At 40.5% G+C, this 21,856-nt stretch overlaps 1 protein-coding gene and 1 long non-coding RNA gene across 2 annotated transcripts; one reads left to right on the forward strand and one right to left on the reverse strand.

Moving 5' to 3' along the window:
* Window positions 1-3,889: 3,889 nt before the first annotated feature.
* LOC138920990 (uncharacterized) lies at window positions 3,890-10,199 on the reverse strand. Its single transcript, XR_011433107.1, has 3 exons — window positions 9,678-10,199; window positions 4,826-4,910; window positions 3,890-4,111 (listed from the first exon to the last, which is right to left on the reverse strand). It is a non-coding gene; the product is annotated as an uncharacterized lncRNA (long non-coding RNA).
* Window positions 10,200-19,370: 9,171 nt separating this feature from the next.
* On the forward strand, window positions 19,371-20,173 carry DEFA31L (Paneth cell-specific alpha-defensin 31L). The gene is made up of 2 exons (NM_001166090.1): window positions 19,371-19,542; window positions 19,934-20,173. Exons 1-2 carry the CDS (start codon window positions 19,371-19,373, stop codon window positions 19,984-19,986), a joined length of 225 nt encoding a protein of 74 aa, NP_001159562.1. The 3' UTR covers window positions 19,987-20,173.
* Window positions 20,174-21,856: the final 1,683 nt, after the last annotated feature.

Genomic DNA, 21,856 nt, shown 5'->3' on the forward strand with positions numbered 1-21,856 from the left:
CTGATTTCAACATCGGGCTAGAGTTATATAGATGCGGAAATAACCACTGGGGAAAATGGGTGAGGGTAAACAGAACTGTTCTGTACTTTCTAACTTTCTGTGAACTGATCATTTTTTCAAGATAAAAAGGGGGAAAATGGCTCACCCACTATGGAAAACAGTATGGAGTTTCCTCAAAACATTTAAAAGTAAGATTATCATATGATCCACTTCTGGGTATGTAGCCAAAAGAATTGACATCATGATCTTGAAGAGATATCTGCACTCCAATGTTCATTGCAGCATTATTCACAATAGCCAAGACGTGGAAGCAACCTAAGTGTCTAGCAACAGGTGAATGGATAAAAAAATGTAGTGTATGCATACAACAAATACAGAGACTGAAAGGATTTAAAAAGAGAGAAGCCTGTTCCTACAAGAATACCTCATTTCTCTGATTTTATGATGACATTATTGGTGTATTTCTTCTGTGTCTGGAAAGATACAGGTTATGTGATAGTGATAACAAGGAACTAAGCACTTAGAAGACCTAGACCCTTGTTCTTCTATCCTTAAAACTCATTGTCAGCCTTCCTTGGCATACTGAGAACATCGGGAGCAGAGTGCCTCTCACTTCTTTAGACAGTCTCACCACTCTCTTAACGTCTCCAATCCATCAAACCATCCCAATTAGGATAGCTTTTGAAGAGAATTTTATTTTAATAATTATTATAGACATTTAAAATGTCTGTTTCTTTAATCCTATCTGAATCCAATTCTGATAAAATAAATTTCTTTCTATCTCCTCTCCCAACCCTACACTTTAAGGAGAGAGGATAAATCTGAACCAGAAGTATGAGGCTCCTTAACAGACTCCTGTAGACCCCATTAATATCTGGTTCCTCTGGAAAATTCCACTCGTGGTCATGTTTCTCCTGGAGGGTGGTCCCTGAAATCGACTGACTGTTCCACTCGGAGAACATGGATTCAGGAGCCAGGCAGTTGTAGAGAAAATAGAGAGGATAGAACAAAGCAAAGGGGTGGAGACTCTGGGACCAAACGAACAGTCCATCTGGGCTTTTGTGCAACATTCCTGGTCTCTAGTGTGAGCAAGCAAGTTGTTAAGAATATCAATCTGGCCTGGACATCACCAACTGAATCCTGTTGACCCCTTCCATGGTAGAAATAGGGTGCATGTTTCCCTGAGTATTCTCTGAGATAGAATTGGAGCATTCCTATGGTGGGAGGCAGGTTTCCATAACTATTCTTTCATGTCCTACCTGTCCTGTCCTCCGGGTACTAGTGACTTTGGTCCTTGTGAGGAAAGAAACTTCTTTTCAAGTACGCTGGTCTCTAGCGTCACTAAGTGTAGGCAAATAAATATACAAGTTAGCTTAGCATAACCAAAAGTGGTGGATAACTGTGAACAGAAGGCCAGAGAACTGAGGGCTCTATTTCCTTGAAAAATTTCTTATTGTAATTCTGGAGCTCATAGCACAGACTGTTGGACATATGTCCCAGAGTAAGAGAAAGCTAGTATTTCCACTTGAATGTCTGCCCGAAAAGCATGATGCCAATTTACAGAGTATCATCTTTGATGTGTTAAAGAACTTATTGTACATCCTTCTGAGGGGCTTAGGGGTCCTAGCATCTTCCAGAATCTAGGAAATATAGAAATAGAGTCACTGTGAAACTAGCACCCTGGGATTAAGATTGCAATGAATTATTTTCAGCAGTAGCCTCTGAGATAAAAAATGTAAACAAGTATTACAGTAGGAAATTGTGCTGTAGAGATACTGCACTAGCTAATAAATGAGAGAAAAATTAAAATGGTAGGCATGGCAGTACTGTTATCTAACGTGGGCCAATTGGGTTAGGGCAAGACTTCAGGTCAGCCCATTCCAGAATCTGCCTCTTTATTTTAAAAACCCTAACAATTTTCAGGGATGCCCAAGAGTAAGCACAGCCTCAAACTCAGAAGAACCAAGTGACTAACACCCACACAAGGCAGAGTTAGATTCTGAAAGACGAGTTTATCACTCACGGATTTCCCTGGATGCCACATACCCCTCAATATTTAATATCCCTCTTCCCTGATACTGTTTTCAAATTTTGCACTTATAAATGTTTAATGTATTAAATGTGTTACTTATTTCTTTTCTTTATCTCCTCCATTAGAATATAGGCATCATGAAAGTAGGAATATTTGTTTTGTTCACAGCTCAATAAATAGTTGTTGAAAAAAATGAATGAATAAAAGTTGACATAATTGATGAATTTTCTCTGAGTAGTCAAGCAACATGGGCAGTCAAGTTGGAATATGTCACTTTACTGATTTACTGTGAAGAAGAACATCAGAGTTGTGACGACACGCACAAGCAAAATTTACGTTTGGTGTTCCCATTTCTTTTTCTTCACCCATGACAAAAAGTTCCAGACTTCCAACTGGGGTTCCTTGCTTTCTCTCCTCTCCATTCTGAGATTGTTCTACTACTATCAAGCCAGTCGTCTGTGCTTAAATCAAGAAGAAAAGAAAAGGAAGATCAAGGAATAGAGGCATAAGGCAATGGCTGGGGTTTTCCAGAGAGTTTGGAAGAGAGAGATGTCAGTGAGACTGTGAATGATGGAGAAGCAGATGGGAAGGCAAAGAAGGTTTGAAGTTTATGGTGAAGAACTACAAACAAGGAAATTAGTTACTTTAAAATTCCTCCTTGGTTCCTAGCTTCTCTGGGTGGTAGTAGACCATTCTACTAATGAATGGATAAACGGTTCTGACACAGCACCCTGGCAACTAACATCCCAAATATCAGGAATACTCAAAATCCTGATAACTCTGTTGGCAGACTATATAGGAAGTCAGTGTCAATTAAGAACAATTAGAGAAACTAACATATGCGTCTGTACCTGAATATCTTTAAAAAACCTTCTTAGCTGACAATCGTCTGTCATTCACCTGTAAACCTGCATTGAATTTTCTTTAGTTATTCATTGATTTGGACTCAATTATACAGCTAGTCTTCTTTGTAAGGCCAGCCACTCTTTTCTTTTCCATGGGATTGTTCAGGTTTTGGAAGAATGTTAGTGTATCTTATCTTTCCTCTTTGTCCCCCAACTTCCTAAGCAATTTGTACAAATTCCTGCCCCCTCTCTCTCTGCAAAACTTGTGTTGTAAATTGCAGAAAGTCAAGGCGATCTCTAGGCTTCCTCCCTCAGCTGAGGGGACAGTGACTCTTCTAGAGGAAAGATGACTTACTCAGGATACTGCAGCTGATGTCATGACCGGGACAAGAAAAATGAACAAGGAAGACACAAAATAATCACACCTATCCCCCGTCTCATAGTGTAAGCCTTCTGACCTGCAATTGAAATCGCTTTCTGAGTAGTCTCTCTGTACACATGTGCTTGTGTCCTGTGTGTCCCCAACAGCAAAACACCCCTTAGCACTGTGCTCCCTCAACAGCTTCTTCCCACTCAGCATTTTACCCACTGCAACAGTAGATCCAGGACCACGCCCTGTCCTCACATCATCTCGTCCCACTGTAGTGAATTCTTTCACATCCAGCCTCCCTGAGATTGTTAAGGAAATCATGACTTCCCTTCCATGTGGGTAGAATATCATAGAATGACCAAAAGAGGAGTCTTAGACTGTGGTCCTTCGTTTACTGACTGTGTCATCCTTGGTGAGTTATTTAAGCAAGCTGAGTTTTGGTTTCTACACCTGTGAAATGGGGTTGATAAACAAAAATGGTTTAAAGATTACATATATTGTGTGAATTAAAATGCTTTGCAAAATTTGAAGCATGATATAAATTTAATTCTTATAATTGATTCCATCCCACTGACTACCTCTTCATGGAAAACAGCTGTTCCTTTAATCAATCTTAATGATAAAATAATTGATTAGCTAGACTTGAATATTGTTTGCTTTTATTTGGACAAGCGGAGCCATGCTTCATATCCTTTGCCGGGGTTCGTTGACTAGGCTGCTTCTATCAGCTCCTCTTTATTTTGCAGCAAACGGTGAATGCTCGGCAGGGTCCTCTGAAGGGCTCACACCTTGGTGTCCCTTGCTTCAGGCAGATTCCACCCCGAAGGTAGCAGGGTCTTTCAAAATTGAGTGCCCAAGTACTGTCTGAGAAATAAAAAAAATGTTTGCATGAAGTTGAAAGTCTGATGAGGAAAGCTGGAGATCCCACCATCTGGATGGAATCCCCATCTTTCCCTGCTAGACACCAACATCAATCAGGGAAAGACTCACTCTCTCCTCTCTTCACCCTCTTATTCTGCCATGTCACTGTTGTTGATAGAACCATTGGCTGAATTGTCTTTCCTGCCATAGGAACAACTGGGCATTAACTGGAGAGTCAGGTGTGCTGCTCAATCAGTAACTATTGCCCAGTGCATCTCATCAATCACCTGACCTCCCCATCACACAAAACCCATCCCAATTCTTCCAGTCTCACCAGATGGAAGCCTTGTCCAGCTAAACTCAAGGTCACCACTGTCATACAAGTGGCAAGAGATCTCTGGTTGGGGCTTATATAAAGACTCTGTCTCCACACCAACTTGTACTAAGCAGGTGATTCAACTGATTTGGTTCTCAATCATCCAGTTCACTAGTGGGAAAGGGGAGGGAGTAAAAGATTACTACCTAACAAGACTTTTAATGTCATGAAGACACAACAACTAGCTTTCAGAGGAATTTTTTAACTTCTTAATAAGTTGTGCTGGGGTATAGAGATGACCTCAGAATAGCTCCCTAATACTTTACTTTCTCACTTTGGTTGACTGAGGGAAAGGAAAAAACAAGATAATGATCAGAAAGGGCATCATGGTTGGTAATTACCGGGTAGTACCTGGAAGATGGTAAAGAGAGCAGTAAGGAAGATGTGGAGGAATCTCATGGTTCCAGAATGGAGGTTCCCAAAGACCTGATGGTAAGAATCCAGAGGACAAAGTTAGGAGCCCAAGGTTCCCTGTCAGGGGAACTCACAGCAGCCCAGGGGTTAGTATAGAGAGTAACTTCTCACTGCCCAAGACTCTGCTCTTCCCTCAGCAGGAGTGGCCATAACAGCACTGTCCTTTTTTTGCTCCAGGAGCCCCAGCTGCTGCTTGCTTTGTTTTTCTCTCAACTTTTGGGTTGAGGCACTCTTGTATGACCATATCATATGAAGGTGGCATCAGGATGAAGCAGAGACTGGGGCATCTGAAGGTGAGTGGTAGGGCCAGAGTTGAGTTGTTACAAAAGGAGAATAAGGATGGTTTCTCACAGGTGAGAAAGTTCATTAGAAAAGATTTTGAGGCAAGTTGATGGGATCTTCCAGGGTTCCTTACAAAGAATTTCCAGAATGGTGGTGGATTAGTTATAACTTTCCTAAAGAATCCATACTAGAGGAAGGAAGAGCTCATATTGGTTAAAAGCTAGTGCAAAAATATACCCAATTATTCCTAGATTTGAATTTTATCATTTACTTTCATTGAAGTCTATTATTTTTCTTATTATAAAAAATAATTACACCTTGGAAAATTCCAAATAATACAGAAATGTAAAAAAATGGAAGATAAAAAATCTCATAGCCCCACCCTACAATTATAACTACTATTTACAATTCAGAGTATTTCAGTTCTTTTCTTTTGTAAATAAAATGATGTAAATATTTATTTTAAATTTAAAATATATAATCTTACTTCTTTAGCAGCTCCACTGTGTGATTTTTTTTCTCTCAAATATTGTCCTGGAAATTCTCTAGTATCTATTCAAATATATATCCCTCATATATTTGTATGACTATGCATACATCTTTAGTTTATGTAACTATTACTTTTGTATAAATTCCTAGAAATAGAATGTCAACATATACGTGTATTTCAAGTTTTAGGGAAATCACCCTATTGATCACTCTAGAAACTGGTGTACTACTGTGTCCTCTTGTTAACAATGTATAAAAGTGTTTTTGACTGTCAATATTCCTATCAGTGCCGGTTATTATCAACTGTTTTAATCTTTGCAAAACATTTGAGTGAATGATAATATTTCCTGTTTGTTTTAATATATCTTTAAAATTGTTTCTGATGTGGTTATTTTTCTAATGTTCTTTGATTATTTTCATCTATTATTACTTGTTCATGCACTTTACCCATTTTTCCATTCTTCTATTCATCTTTTCTGGCTGATTTCTAAGAACTCGATGAGCATTTAAGATCATTAATTGTTTATTGTATGCATTGCAAAAATTATTTCTGGCTTGCTTTTTACTCTGTGCTCGCTGATCCAATAGCCAAAATTCATGACTATTCTCAGTGATTACTTTTTGCTTTGCTCATGTTCGGTTTTCCTGAAAGATATTTGTGTTTTTCGTGTGTTTACCTCATTTTGTCTGCCATGGGAACAGTGTTGTCCTTCATTCTTTCAGCCCTGCAATGAAGACTGTTCTGAAAACCTGTGACAGACTTGAGTTCCCAACGGTGACATGAAAACTGTTTCTTGCCCCACCCAGACATGTGAAAATTCACATGAACCCACAGACATGCCATCACTGTCTAATCCTACGCGATCTCATGTAAAAGGCACACGTCTGATTTTATGTCTCTGTTCTCTTAGAAAATTGAGTCTTGCACAGAAGAGAAATAAAATCAGACGTGATGGGAAAGAATTGAAGACCATCCAACCCACCCTGATGAGCAGGACATCCTGGAGGGAACAGAGGGGACATTTTGCATACTCATCAGAGCATTTAAATCCTAACCTTTTCAGGTATCAAATGCCTAGCTGTTCCCAGGTTCACAGCGTGGACTCCATTCTTATCCACTCTCCCAGAGCCGGCACTACATGATTTTAATCGCAAAGCGCCTACCATTCAAGGTAGTGAAATCTCACTCTTCAGTCTTTTTCAGAATTCACGGCTCTCAATGATTCCCTCTTACCAAAGAAATTTTAAATTACTTCATCAACTTAAAAATGATTTTATTGCTTTTTTAACTGATTCTGCATAAAAAGGACAGGTTTTATTTAAGAAAAAAATGACATATGGATCATTGAGTTTTTCGAAGAACAAGTTTTGCTTTACATATTTTTGTCTTCTTTTAATATAACCTTTTCGTGTCCTTCAATAAATTTCTTTGCATAGATCTAGAACGTTTTTTGTAACTTAAAATCTAGATATTTTATGGTTTCTCTCTCTATTTGTTTCAAATTCTTCTTTCACTATATTTTATAATTGGCTATGCTTTGTATAGGGAAAGCTATTGATTTTGTGTAATAGTTTTGTCATCAGCAAACATGTTGATTCTTGTAGATTTTGATTTTGTGTGATCACTTCTCAATGATTTTTCAGTCATAAAATCATGATCTGTAATACTTATCATTTAGCCTCCTTGATTCTGATGTACAGACTTGTTTTTTTCTTCTCTCATAGAATGCATTGATTAACAATTACTGGAGCCTTCAGAGATCATCTGACCCAATCTCTTCACTTTACAGAGCAACAGACTATGGCCAAACAAGAAAGGTCACTAACCTCACAGAGTGAGCCTGTGTCAAATGGCCTTTATTTTGTAGAACTCTTTCCCAGTTACCACCATGCAAAAATTACCTTATTTCTCCCATTTCCCCCATTTCTTCTTTCTAGTTCCTCTTATTCTGACCTTTTCATATCAAAGATCAACTTCCTTAACATCCAAAACCAAACAAGATTTTTCAAAACTCACTGTTTTATAAGTTTTTAAAAAAGAAATGCTTCAGTAGTTTTTTTGCTATATGTGATTTCTTTTGCAAAAGCCTTTGATTTTTCTTCCAGAACTTGATGAAGAATTCCAACTCATGCATGAAGCACACGTTGTGGCTTCAGCCCAGTCATCCTTGGGATCAGAGACAACTCTGTGCCCAGTGAAGGAACTGAGAGAATTGTTTAATGACAGCACAAAAACCCGGTGCCCCTGTGACCCCTCGACTGAATCTGTTTTTTAGAGTCCAAAATTAAGGTGAGGTAGTTCACACCCAGATGTCCATTTGACAAATTAGAGCCAGAGAAAATCCACTTTGGATCTAGGAATTTGGGCTACTACTGTTGATGAGCCCAGAGAGAAATCTCCAGAGAATGTAGAGAAGGTGAGAAAAGTTCTCAAATGTAAGGATGGTTGATATTCTTAAGTAAAGAAAATAGAAATGAAGGGAAAGAGGAAAGAAAATAAAAATGAAAGAGAGAGAGGGAGGGAGAGAGAGAGAGAGAAAGGGAAGGAAGGTTGGAGGGAGAGAGAGAAAGAGAGAGACAGCAAGGATGGTAGAGTGGGAAGGAGGAAGGGAGGGAGAGAAAGAAAGAGATTGAGAGGGAGAGAAAGAGTCTGCTCCCCTGACAGGAAACATTCCAGAAAGGCAGGCCACTGAGCAGATGCTCCTAGGTCAATACTTCATTTCTCTTCTTTCCACTGAGAAAACAAAATGATGGCTGCTCTGTTCCCACTTCAACTCTCTGGCCTACAGAGTCCTGAGCTTATTAACACCATCTCTGACTAGACAGGTCTTATGGAATGAACCCTCTCTCTCTCACTAGAAAAGTAGAATTATCTCCTTGCCACCAAGAACCAGTTGGGTATCCCGTTACCTGCTGACCTATGACACTAAGGAGTCTTGAAAACCTGAGATGGGTCTCTTTTCTCTTTGTCTCCTCAGTGTTGATCATTTCCATATGAATCAAACAGAATAACTCTAGCCTAAACATAGGAAACACCTTTCACAAAAGCCTAGAAACTTGGAATTCCTCTCTCTTCTTTGTGCTATGCTTTCACCCATCTGAGCCTTCCCTTCTCTGCTCTGAAGAGTCTCTGAGCTCTGCTCCTCAGACGGGGAATCTGGGTCCCTCTCCAGCTCGGTTGCCCGCTTCTGAATGCACTCCCATTTGCCAATGTCCTGCTTCAAGTGAGAACCCAGGAAGGTGTCCTCTGAAGCACCCAATATTTTACTTTAGGTCAATTTAAGTGAAATGCATGTTCTTACATATGAAGATAGGTGGCTCTTGGTCTTCTACAACACAGCTATAAACCTGAAAATGAGCATCAGCTGTGCCCAGTGGTAGATATCAGGCATCAAGACTCTGCTATGTACAAAGCATTGTACCAAGTGCTCTGCATGATCATTTCATTTCATTTTCAAAATGATCTTTAGACATGGGTTCTAAGAACTACTGTTCTACAGATGAGGCAACAGGTCCACACAGTGGTCAAGCAGCAATTGAACTGAAGTGTGAATCAAACTTACGTGCATAGCCACCGTACAATATCACTTCATGCAGCATAGACTTTTACATGGAAATAGCTTCAATTACCTTGAGAATATTACGCAGAAAAAATAAACGGTGCTTTAAGATTTTGGATACCTAGATTCTGGTTCTGCCTCTGCCTCTGACTTACAAGTCACATCACCTCTCTAGGCCTCATATCCCTCATCTGAGAAATGATAGAATTGGGTGAGGTGACATGCCAAAGTCTCCTCATCAGTTCTGAGATTTGCGGTTCTAGGTGCTTCCGAGAGGTGTGTGTGTGCCAAAGGGAAGAGGGCATGAAATGTGAGTGAGAATGAAGTGCTTGCCTCAGTTTAATGGGATCTTCTGCCTAAGAATATAGGAACTAAAAACAGCTGGTCTTGAAAATACAGCCCAGTCCCAAATCCTCCCCGATCTGCACACTGCCGAGTGCTCACTCACCTCCTCTCTCTCCTGTGGGCAGCAGGGCGGCTCGCTCAGCCTCCTCTTCATTCTTCAGTGGTTGCTCCTGGAGGTGCCGCTAATGGCCTGACCACGTTCTGATCACACTGGTGCTAGTGAACCAGAGAAACCATTAAGTGGGCAATTTCCAGACAAGCGGCTGCCTCTGGCAGTGACCCAAGGTTAGCAGCAGGCACCCCTGTTAGCATTGGTAAATGTGTTTTTCCTTGCAGAGGGCTTGCCTAATAGGCAGAAGATTCAGTTAACAGGAGCCTACTAAAAGGCGGGAGTGCCCAGCAGAGTCACTGCTTCCCAGGAAGGTCACAGGGAAGTTTCTTTTCACCACCAAGAGCTAAGAAGGCACACAGATGGATGAGATGTGAAGTGTGTCAGAGGATCTAAGTGCTGCCTTAGAGAGCATGTTTCAAGTGGGGAAATTGAGACCATGAGAACTGGAAGACATGGAAAAGAGAGGATTGGGAAAATAAATTTCTGTGAAATTGTGGAACTTCATTAGGGCTAAGATCATAAACAAATGGAAAATGTAAGATCGCTGTGCAGAAGGGAGTCAATCAAGAGGAAACAGTGAAACATTCTAGGAACAAAAAGAAATAAAATACGTCTGGGGGAGACAGACATCGAAACAAATCATTAAATGATAACTGAACCTGTGCTTTAGCCACTGAGTGAGCAGTGGAGAGAGAAGTATCTAATTCCACTGAGAAGAGGAGAAGAGTCCTGGAATCTGCAGTGCCCTGGGAAGTCCACAGAGAGTGCTCCATAACAGTGCATTTGAAATAAGTGGATAAAAAATGGTCTGGGTTGGAAACCACAAAAATCGTTTGGGGATATTATTAAAAAATGCTGCTAAAAGGAAATATCGTACTCTTACTTAATTTCACATTTTTCTCTTATTTTATTTTTTAATTTTTCTTCTAATTCTTAACCAGAACTCTAGAGATTTCTTCTATGAGAGGGTATTATTATTGAGTCAAGTTTGGATTAACCAAGAAAGCACCAGAGTCAGAAGACCCGTGTTGAGGCTCCAGAGATACGACTTGCTTATGAACCCCCGGGCAGTAACTTCTGGAAAATAAAAAGGCTAAATTAGATGATCTCTAAGTTTCCTTCAACTCTGAGACGTGACAACATTTGAGCCCAATTCTTGCACCTGGTGACAGGAGGCATCCATGAATGAGTTCTCAGCAAAAAGCTATCTCCCACACTATGTAAAAGCTGTATTATCTGCTTCCAGGGAAATGTGTTTTGCTCCTCCTGCTTAATAAAAGGAAGTGAGTTATACAAAAGGTAGACTTATCTGCCTTTTGTTAGGGCAGGACACTAATCTAACATCTTTGGAATTCTGGGCAAATTCATAGGGGCAAGAAAATTACTCAAGTGAGAGGAATTATACAGAGATAGGAAATTAGTGAGATTGGTCCTTTTAGATGTTGCCTGGTTCTCAATTTCTATCGCTCTCCTCACCCCATTTCCAAGGATGTGGCATGCTTGGCTCAGCACCATTCATCAAAGAAACCATTTCCTCTGCTCCTACAATTTGCCAGTTACTTAGACAGAACCAGGGTATAAAATAAACCAACATGATCTTCAGCGGGGGGTCTTCAGCTTGATCCAATAGATTAACTCTGCATTAGTTCATTGCTGTATGATCTAGTAAGCACAGGGCATCTTAAAGGGAGGAACCATTGTTGCTGTTTCTATATTGTGAGGGTGGGGAGTAGGGAGGAGAAATTGGGAAATTTTTGCTCTGGAGTTAACACCTGATATATGTCCTAACAGAAGAATTGACATTTATGAGGCAGACACACAAAACTAATCTAGGGAAAAAGAAGTTCATGGGCAAAGATATCGAGACATAGATTTCAACATGAATTTGGGAAATCGTGAGTGTCTCCTTTGGCTAAGATACAGGAAAAAGGAAATAGGAGCCATAGGAGCAGACCTTGGATCTTTGAATTTGTCCTGTAAGGAAAGAGAAGACATTGAAGGATTTTAAATGAAATAATAATATTGTCAAATTTACAATTTGGAAGTAACTCGATGGCAAGACGTAGGATGGATTCAGGAAAGCCAAGTGAGGAACTAATATAAACCAGAGACTTCCAGTTTTAAAGTGGGAAAGTAAAAATGTGATTTCTCCCTTCTCTTCTCAGGAGCTCTCCAAAATCAAAGCAAGAAAATAAGCTATAAAACTATAAACTTCATCATTTGCCAAATTAATACACATTTATGACCCTAAAAAGAATATATAATAATACACTGTCATTATATTCAGAGACGTGGAGGTAGGAAAGGAAACAAGAAAAGCTGGTATGAATGAGGGCTCAGACAATGCTGCCAGAGCACAACTCTGCCGAATCATTCCTGCAGCCTAAGACACAAACCAACAATCCCTTATATGAAACGGTGGGGTCAGATGAATGAGCGGGTAGTGTGAGGTTCTTTGAACCCAGACTGGCACCACATTTCAAGAAGGAGAAAAGACATGTTGAATTAACCATCACATGGGAGTCCATATTTCTTAGAAGCAATCTGGTTATGAGGCTGCAGTTATAAATCTGGTTATGAGAATTTTGATGGCACAAAATGTATCATTCTCATTGAATAGCCATTAAAACAAAGTATTCGTTCCAACAATCTTGCATCATAGGGAGAATTCCCTATAGCCTAGAACCCAGTTTTGTCTACTCCCCTACAAAAGCTTCTCTAAAATACATAGTGCTGAAATATTTCACTTACACAAAGATGAGTCATCATCAACCAGAAACCGCACAGCATCTCTCCAAAGATATTTATAAAAAAATGACTAAGGAACAGGAAAAATAATGGGCAAAATAGAATTAGTAGAATAGAAACCCTCAGCTGACAATTTCGCTATGAAATGGATAAAAATTATGACCTACCAGAGCACTATAAGTTGCTGATAATGATGATGAAAGAATCACATTTTTTGAAACAGAGACAAAATGCAAATCATAGATGTATTAACTCAGAAAAGATATTTTGAGATCAAAAAGGAGAAGAAACCTGAATTCATAGAACCATAGTAGGAAGTGAAAGAAGAAAATAAACCATGACAAAATTGAAGGCCCATTTAGGGGCACACGAATGAGGTTGCACATTTCTGAAAACAGAGATGGGAACAATAAGGACTGGATGAAGTGAAGTGAGTAAATGTCATAGAGATAAGTCAAAGTTGATGTGGAAGAGCGGGGGCAGAAATGATTGATGTGGTGGGCACAAAAAAGATTCAGAATTTATATGACTGGTATCTCTAAGAGGTAACTGGGAAAAATTTAAATATACAGTTTTTAAAAGAATAGTCAAATAATAATAAGGTTCTAACCTACTAAATTAAAGTAGTAGTGTCCTAAGAAAATTTGACACATAATAATCAATAACAAACTCTATCTTAATGTTTCAATAAAATTTCTGGATTTTTAATAGAAAGAATCTTTGGAATAATAAGGAAAAACAGTCAAGTTGCCTATAATATCAGGAAGGCTCAGACATGCAAAATAACCTTCAAAACTAGAAGACAATGAGCAATTCCAGCAAAGCCATCAAGAACGGGAGATGTGGCGCCATAATTTTTTACTCAAACAACTATCCTTCTGTTATAAAGGCAACAGCCATTTTCAAACATGAGGGCACTTAGGGAACATGGCTCCAGTGAGGAGCTCTCCCGGGGGAACAAAAAAAGCTAGAGAACTAATTTCAGCCAATGGCAAGAAGGATGTGGTCCATGATACAAGTATTGGGAATGAATATGAAACTGATTTAAAGTAGAACTAAAGAGAGAAATGGAATGATGATGGATACAGAACCCAACGTAAATGCTACAAATAACAAAAATGGAAAATTGCACAACTAACGAATGATGGGAAGGAAGGGGAAGAAAGGGTGGTGAAAATGTCAGTTGATACTTTTCCCCTCTGCTTTTATATTTGGAAATCAAAAAGAAATCATTTAAATACGACAAATCAATTAACACATACTTAAGTAAAAGAAAAGGGATATTCACAACTAAAATTGGGTAATAAAGGGCAGGGGTGAGGAAGTGAAAATTGTTAATCATATCATTGCTCCTTATAGGGAACCAATAGGGGAAAAAAAAGCTAAACTACTTAAAATTATAATGGAGAAAAGATACCCTTTACGATATCAACAAGTAAAGAAAATAGAAAGACTTACTGGGTGTGTAAGAGTTGTATGAATAAAACTTTCAAAATTTAGAGAGAAAAAAATAAGATTTTAACACATGTAAAGGGGTACCACATTCAGAGATTGAGAAACCCAACATTATTTTGAAAGTCAAATTTTCCTAAATTTAATATCTATCTATCTATCTATCTATCTATCTATCTATCTATCTATCTACCTATCCATCTATCACACAAACCCAACAAAGAAAACCAACAGGATTTTCATTAATTAGAAAAACTAATTCACCCAAAGTAAATCCAAAATCTTTACACACACACCTCTGCCTATACAGGCACTGCCCCACCAGCTGTAACTGCATTCTCCTAGCTCCCCACCGTGGACCCTGGCACTCTCTGCATGGAATGCTCTTCCCCCAGAGATGTGCATGGTCTGCCTTCTCCCCACCCATGCCCTTTACTTTGTTTTAATGTTCTTCATGGCTCTTAACATCTTATGAACTGCTTGTATTACATTTCTAAGGCTGCCATAACAAAATACCACAGACTGAGTGCCTTAAAGAACAGAAATTTATTTCTCACAATTCTGGAGAAGATCGGAATCAAAGTGTCGAAGGGTTGGTTACTCCTGAGGCCTCTCTCCTGGGCTTGCAGACGGCCTCCCTACCCGCTGTGTCCTTACCTGGTCTTTGCTTTGTGCTCCTACGTCCCTTTGTGTGTCCCAATTCCCTCTTCTCGTAAGGACACAGTCAGATTGGATTAGGGCTCACTCTAAAGGCCTCATTTTAACTTAATCACCTCTGTGAAGACCCGATCTCAAAATACGGTCAAATTCTGAGGTACTGGGGCTTCAGGAGTCAACATTATGAATTCTGGAGGACACAATTCTGCCCCTCAGACTGTTGCACCATTTAACTAGTTTTTTATTCTTGTCACTCTCTCAGACATTGGGAAATGAGCCCTGTGTTGCAGGGATTTCTGTCTTGTGTGTTATCTGATTTTCCCCATGCTTAGAACTGTGGTTGGAATGTAGTAGTAACCAGAAACTCAAAAACCATTTGTGGAAGGAATATAAAATTCCTTTTTTCCTTAACTTATCCACTGGGTTATCTAACGGTTTCATTTAAGGTTAAATTATTGTTTGCATTTATTTCCCTTGTAATAAAAAATATTGTCTAGAAATTATTTTTAAAAATTTCAGACCCAAAATATTGGAATTCAAAATCATTTCCACCCCCAAACCAGCCCTCAAGGTCACTCTCAGATCTTTTCCATGGTGTATTGAAATCTGAGCCTTTCTTTGCACCTGCTATTTCGCCTTTCCACACTGTAGGCCCAGTCTGGACAGCAGCTCACTGACCAGGTTCCTGCTGCTCACTGTTGGAGAACCCCAACACTAACTTCCTGGGTTTCCTGCCACCAGGTTTGCCTGAATTTTCCAAGGCTGTGAGGAGCTGGGAAGATTCCATTACTGTGTATACTTGTAAGTTTACCCTTTGCTAGGCCTACTGCTACCTGTGGTTGCCAGACATCAAATTCTGATGCCAGGGCTGGTCTTCATCCTCATACCTGTAGCTGGACCCAGCAAGGTTATCAGGACAAAAACAAGCCGTCCTGACATAGTGAGCAGGCAGGATATTTCTCCTGACAATCTTTCTGCAGATTCTTGTGCCATACGCCATCATCATCACGTTCTTTCTGCAAAGTTGTCAAGCTGAGAGTCAGCCCCAGAAAGTGAAGTAGATGTATAAGAATGGCACCATAAACATTATTACTGTCCTAACAGGAGTGCTCTGAACCCCCCCTAGACAAACCCCAAGCTTTGTAATTCATTTTTCCCCTTCAAGAAATCCACCAGTGTTCACTTCTGTAAGACTTTATCCATGTGCACATGCCCAGAGTGAGTGGAAAGCACACGATATGATCTGCATTCCTGAGCTGCCTCCACCACCTCTGGGCATCCTCCCTGCCTTCTCTGGGCTAGGAACCCCTGCAGTGCACCCTGAAAGTGTGTGGGGAGCCTTTCACTTCACTTCTCTCATCCACCCTTCCTCTGAGGCTTGCCTGCATGGGGAGAAGGGGAGAAGCTCCTCCTTGCATGACATCATAGAGGGCATTTCTAGCTCCCTCTAGGGCCCCAAATTAGAATGAACTCAATGAGTGCTTCTTGGAGAAGACGAAATTTCCCCAGAACATAGAATTCATACTAAAAAAAAACAAACAAACAAACAAACAAAGAACAACGTTGGCTGTTATGCTGAAGGCCAGATGGCAGAGAGGAATGAGGAGGAGGGGAGAGGAGATATTCTCTTCATCTCATCTGTTACAGACAAGGGACTTCTTACTTTCTGAAGCTGGAGGGCCCTGCCTGGAAAATGAGTCATTCTACCGTGTTGACTCTGCACTTGCTGAAAGCAGACAATGCGCTTAAATACAGAGAGAGGCAGGCACAGTGTGAACAAAATAGTTGGTTTAAATGACAATTAGGTGAGAAACAAATGGCCCTAATCCCTGGTTTATTCAGCCATGGTAATTTTGCTTCACCACGTAAATAAGCACTGCACCAAGTTTCCTGCATCTCGTGTGGCTAGACATGAAGGTGTCTCAGGTGAGTGCAGGGGGAGGTGGACGGAAGATGAAGTAGACAGAGAAAGCCAAGAGGCAGGGGGTCCTTGGGGCCAGGAGCCTCCTGAGGGGGGAGAGCACCCAGGAGGGAGACGGGAGCCTGGGCTTCCCTGGGGAGTGAGAGGCATCCAGCCCTGTGGGAATATAAGTCTGAAGGGAGCAGGAGCAGAGGGTGATGAGCTGCACAGAAGGCTCCGTCCTAAAAGGTGACATCTGTGTGCTGCTGTGCTCGCCATTTGATGGCCAGACCTTTGATACTCTCTGATCCAGCGGCTCCCCTTCAACACCTGCTGTTCTTGTTAACAAAGGCGCATGTTGCCCTCCCTGCTCCCCATCTGCTTGACTATCACCAGGGGTATCCAGCACCTCTTAGCATCCCCTGCTCTTTGGAATAGCCTGGAACACAAAGCATTTCTCCAACACCAGATCTATTGATGTTTTAAGATATCAAGTATTCATTTTCTTTCAGGCTCATTCCCTTGCACCATGCTTTTCAGCATGGTCAAGCTCATCCACATGTTAAATTCTGAGCTCCTAGGTCAGGGAAATTCATGCCCTCTCTCCGCGCATTTCCATGTTGTGGCCCTGAAGGTAGGAGAGACTGGTTCAGACACAGAGTGAAGAGAAAAAAATGTTTCATCATACTTTATTGTAAATGACAGCAGTTTTGAAGTCAACGGACAATTGTCAATGGTGATTTGGTAGAATAAGAAAAAAAACAAGGCAAAAGGAAAGATGTTTGATTCTAAATTCTGTTTACAAACACAATAATTCCATGATCATTTCCCATAATAGGACTAGAATTTTCTGGAAATACTCCTGCTAGAAAGAAACCTAAAAAATGGATGATCAGCGACAGGGTCACCCTGTGTTCTAGGCTGAGCAGTGAAGTGATCAAGGGGGTCCTGGTCCCAAACAGACAAATGGGCTCCCAGGCTTGTTCTGGGGCACAGGCAATGCCCAGCTCTGCTTGTTACTCCAGAGACTGGATGGTGATTTTTTAAACCATCCATTCTCTTTCCAGATTTTCCACTAATGTGAGTAATTTGGGGCCTGAGAATGGCTCAAGAGAGGCTAGAGATAAAATTTTCTCCAATAATTGAGGACCCTGGGGGATAAACGTATGACAGATTCCACACAAAAAGATTAAAACTGGAACAAAGATTTCCTAAATTGCCCCGCAGTCATCTCTATGGATAGAGAGAGAGAAAATGCCAGAGGGAGGCAGATTGGGAGGCAATAGTGGAACTACACATGGCAAGCTCAGGAATGTTCAGGAGGGACAGTAAGGCAGGGAGAACAGAGAGGATGTTACACCTGGTGCCCAATGGCCCCCAGGTGGAGCGAAGACTGCACAGTGAAAGCTGAAGTCATTGATGCCGGAAATTCAGTCCAAGGTCATCCAGTGCATTTGCGAATTACACGGGTGTTGCAGGGATGTTTTTAGCGCCTACTTTACACCAAGCACTATCCTAAGTGCTTAGCATGTATCGTTTGATATGATTGTGTGATGATGATAAAAATCAGAAAATAACAGTAAGCATTTATGGAGTTTTTACCACGTGCTTGGCGTTGCTCTAAGTGCTTTGCATGGCTGTATCATTTTATCCTCACAACAACCCAATGAAGATGAAGAAACTGAGGGACAGAAAAGTAACTTCCCAGATGCACACACACACAGGACACAAAGGCCCAGGCAGATGGGTCCCAGCCCTCCAGGGCTCTCCTTCAGAGAGTGGGGACAGAAGATAAACAAGAAGCGGGCCAAGCTAATGGTCTTCCTGACAGATTTCTGGCATTTTCTTCTAGTTCTCTCATTCCTGACTTTTTCTTTCTTAATTATGAAAAATAAGTTGTCTTCTTTTCTTCCCTCCTTCCATTGTGTTTGTTTTGTTAATTATTCTATTGAGACATCCTTCTAGTGGCAAACATTACATCTTTTAAACATATACTTAACTGAGCATTTCCCTTTGAATATTAAGTGTTGGTCATTATCCATGATCCCCATCTTCTCTTCTTGCTTGATCAATTTCCATGTCTTGATTAATTTCTTGGGATTTTGTATTCCAAATGGTAAAATATTTTCTTTTTATTTTCCTTCATTTAATAGGTTTTTCTTAACAACAGGCTTAAGATGTACAGTCTTATCAATCATTCACGGAAAATTAATTAAAACAGATTACAAAGAAGTTTTACTGAGTCTTTTTTATTCTGTTTCTTTAATCCTATGTCTTCTCACTTGGATCTTTTATTCATTTGTCGGAGCATTGCTTTGAGCAATATTTTTCCAAAGGATTCGCACATAGCTATTTCCTGAGTCTCGAATATCCACAAACAGAGCATTTGTCCCTATAAGTGATATTGTATATTATCTCAGCATAGGATTCTGCATTCCAGTTATTTTCTCTCAGAAATATGAAAATGCAATCCAGTATCCAATATGGCAAGTGAGAAATCTCATACAGGTCTTATTATTGCCTTACATTAGCCTCCTTTATAGAAGTTTTACCAGCATCTCTTGATGTCTGAGATGCCCTATAACACACACGCACACACTTTCACAGGTAAACATTCAGGCAGGTGAGAAATAGGGAAGGTTATCATGTACCTATAGGGCATCTATCATGACATGTGAAAAGCAAACATGGACACAATGCAAACAGATGCATGACGCGAGAAGGACAGCTAGATCAAAAGGACATCAAAGTGACTCTGAGGTGCTAGGAGGACCTTAAGCCACCCCGTCCTCACCTAGTCACATATTCAGGGCAACACCTTCTTTCCTCCAATCTGTCTGCTTTAAATACAGGCTGACTCTGGGCTCCGCATTCACTCAGGCTCCTGCTCTCCCATCTGGACCCTGTCCTCCAGGTGACTCACGGCCATGAGGACCCTCGCCCTCCTCGCTGCCCTTCTTCTCTTGGCCTATCAGACCCAGGCTGTGACCCTGGGAGAGAGAGATGACCAGGTTCCTGCCCTGGACCAGACTGGGGCTGAGGTCCAGGACTTGACCATTTCCTTTGCAGGGGATGAACGTTCCACTCGAGACGCTTCAGGTGAGAGACGAGCCAGCTTGCTGTTAGGATCTGCAGGCCCATTAGTGGGACTTTTCAGTACAAGGACACCGGGCTCAAATTGGGTGTGTGGATGAGAGAGAGTGCGGAATAGGTAACTCTGAGTTTGAGAGGTAGATTGTTGGGGGGAATATGAATTAAACAGGTACAAATATAGTAGGATGAGAGAAAAATCATGATCCTCCATGACCAACACATAGCTGGTAATATTTCTTGTGATTTATGACAAAGAGGTGAATCTGTCCACCCTAACATGACTGATAATTGTCTACTGTGAGTAGACTTGTCACCTCTTAACATATCTCCATGAGGTGGCTCTGCTTCTTTTCTCTCCCTCCTTGCCTTGTGTCTCACCCTCCTCTTCTTTCCACAGACCGTAAGAGAAAACTAAAATGCAAGTGCAAATTAAAGTTTTCCGATTCTTGAGCATCAGTCGTGGACCTGTAACAGTACCATCACTGGCGCCCTCTACAGGCTTTGCTGTCATCTCTGAGCTTTATGGATTGAGACCCAAACCAGTCGGGATTCCATTTGAAGACCTGAAGAGGGGTTTTCTCTTTGTACTTTTTTCCTTTTCTTATTTCTCTCTCCAAAATAAACTTCAAGCATTGAACTCAGTGGATTTGGCGTTTTTCCTCTCTTTTCGCTTTTGACTTTTCATATGGCTAGTTTGTGTGGACACTTGTATAGAGAATTCTGTCCAGAATGATCTCATTAAGTAACTGAGCTTTGTATCCCAGTGCTGCAAAATTTGAGCATTATGAAGCAACAATAAAAGTAGAAAGAATAAAAATGACTGTTAATGACAATTTTAACTTACAAAATTCAATCCATTCAGGATGATACACAAAAGAGAGAACAAACTATGAAGTATACCGTATGTTGACTCAAAGAAACGGTGGACCCAACGGGCTATGTTCACTTGTTGCATAAATTTAAGAAGTAGAAGGATTTGATATATGTAATATTTTTCTTATTTTAATCTGATGTGTTAAGTACATATACATATATATATATTTCTAACAGTATCAACAAGACAGGGTGAACTAAAGCTGTAGTGAGCCACAAACAAGGACAATCTAAAAATTTACCAAAAACAGAAAATGCCAACCAACAGTAGTCGTTTCAGTTAATTGGCCTGAGAGGAGGACAGCCCAGAAGCTGGTCAGTAGAGGTGAGCATGCCCCATGACCAGTGAAATTCATGGTCTCCCTTGGGACCACAAATGGTAAATTAGTTCAATGTCCAATGAGAGAGTTGCTCTCAACTCTCTATCTCTTCAAAGATATTGAATTTAGTAATTATAATGAACACCTACTAGTTTTAATCAAATTCTACCAAGAAATACTATGTTTGTAGTAATGTTAATGAACCAACTCAATACATCAGAATCACGAGACAATTATTCACCCACTTACTGTCCTGCAAAAACTTCAAGAACAACTTATTTGTCAGAAAGAGAAGTCTCTAAACTCAAAATTTCTATAAAAGGCAGAGATTTAAGACTATCATGGCATGAAATAAGAAACCATTTCTATCACAAAGAAAAGCCTGGGCCTAATATTAAGCAGTAGCTCAGCTTTGACTCAACTCGGAAACTCACCAAGTACCATTTACTGATGGATAGTCAACAGTTTGACTCCAAGAAGTAAAACCTCATTGAGCCTCCTCCTGGGTCTGGGAAGATCACAAAAACCTTGAGCAGGAATAATATCAGGACCAAAGAGAAACAAAGGTAACTCCATGAGATTGTCACTTTTCTAACAGTTTTGGTGGAATTTATAAACAAGTTTGTGATCCTTGTCCTTGAGCATATTTATCTGTTGTTGAAGGGGTATGACGAGTCGGAATAGATCCAGGCATGCTAAGTGTATTAGCTCACTGTAGCATGGTAAAGATTATTTAAATTATCATGTTGGTATGAATGTTTCATACTCAAGAGCTGGTTTTCACAAGCTTTCATTGATTGAGCATTAAACTGAGTGCAAACATTGGTGATTCTTCTCTGTGCCCAAAAGCCCTTCCAATGTCCAAGAATCAACCAGCCCAGTGCAGGCTAGTCCTGATTCTTTTTCCCTGAGCTCCATGATCAGAGCTCTCCTCCCACCAGTAGACAAGAGGAGCTGGGATCTCTCCTTGCTTCTCCAGAGCAGGGATCCCTTCTGCTCTGGCTATCATGGCCTAGGCCTCGGTAGTGTATCAGGTCACCTCCTCTGAAACTGGTAGACCAAAAGGAAACAATACAAAGCAGGTGGCTGTGAAGACACAGGCCTATCCCTGGTGCTGACAATGTTGG

The sequence above is a fragment of the Equus caballus genome, chromosome 27 (assembly GCF_041296265.1).
Source record: "Equus caballus isolate H_3958 breed thoroughbred chromosome 27, TB-T2T, whole genome shotgun sequence".
Classification (NCBI taxonomy): domain Eukaryota; kingdom Metazoa; phylum Chordata; class Mammalia; order Perissodactyla; family Equidae; genus Equus; species Equus caballus.

What these genes read in the sequence shown, in the direction of transcription:
- DEFA31L (NM_001166090.1), top strand. Translation starts at nt 19,371, where the DNA reads ATGAGGACCCTCGCCCTCCTCGCTGCCCTTCTTCTCTTGGCCTATCAG. An exon ending in TTCCACTCGAGACGCTTCAG is followed by an intron (nt 19,543 to 19,933) that starts GTGAGAGACGAG and finishes TTCTTTCCACAG; the next exon opens with ACCGTAAGAGAAAACTAAAA.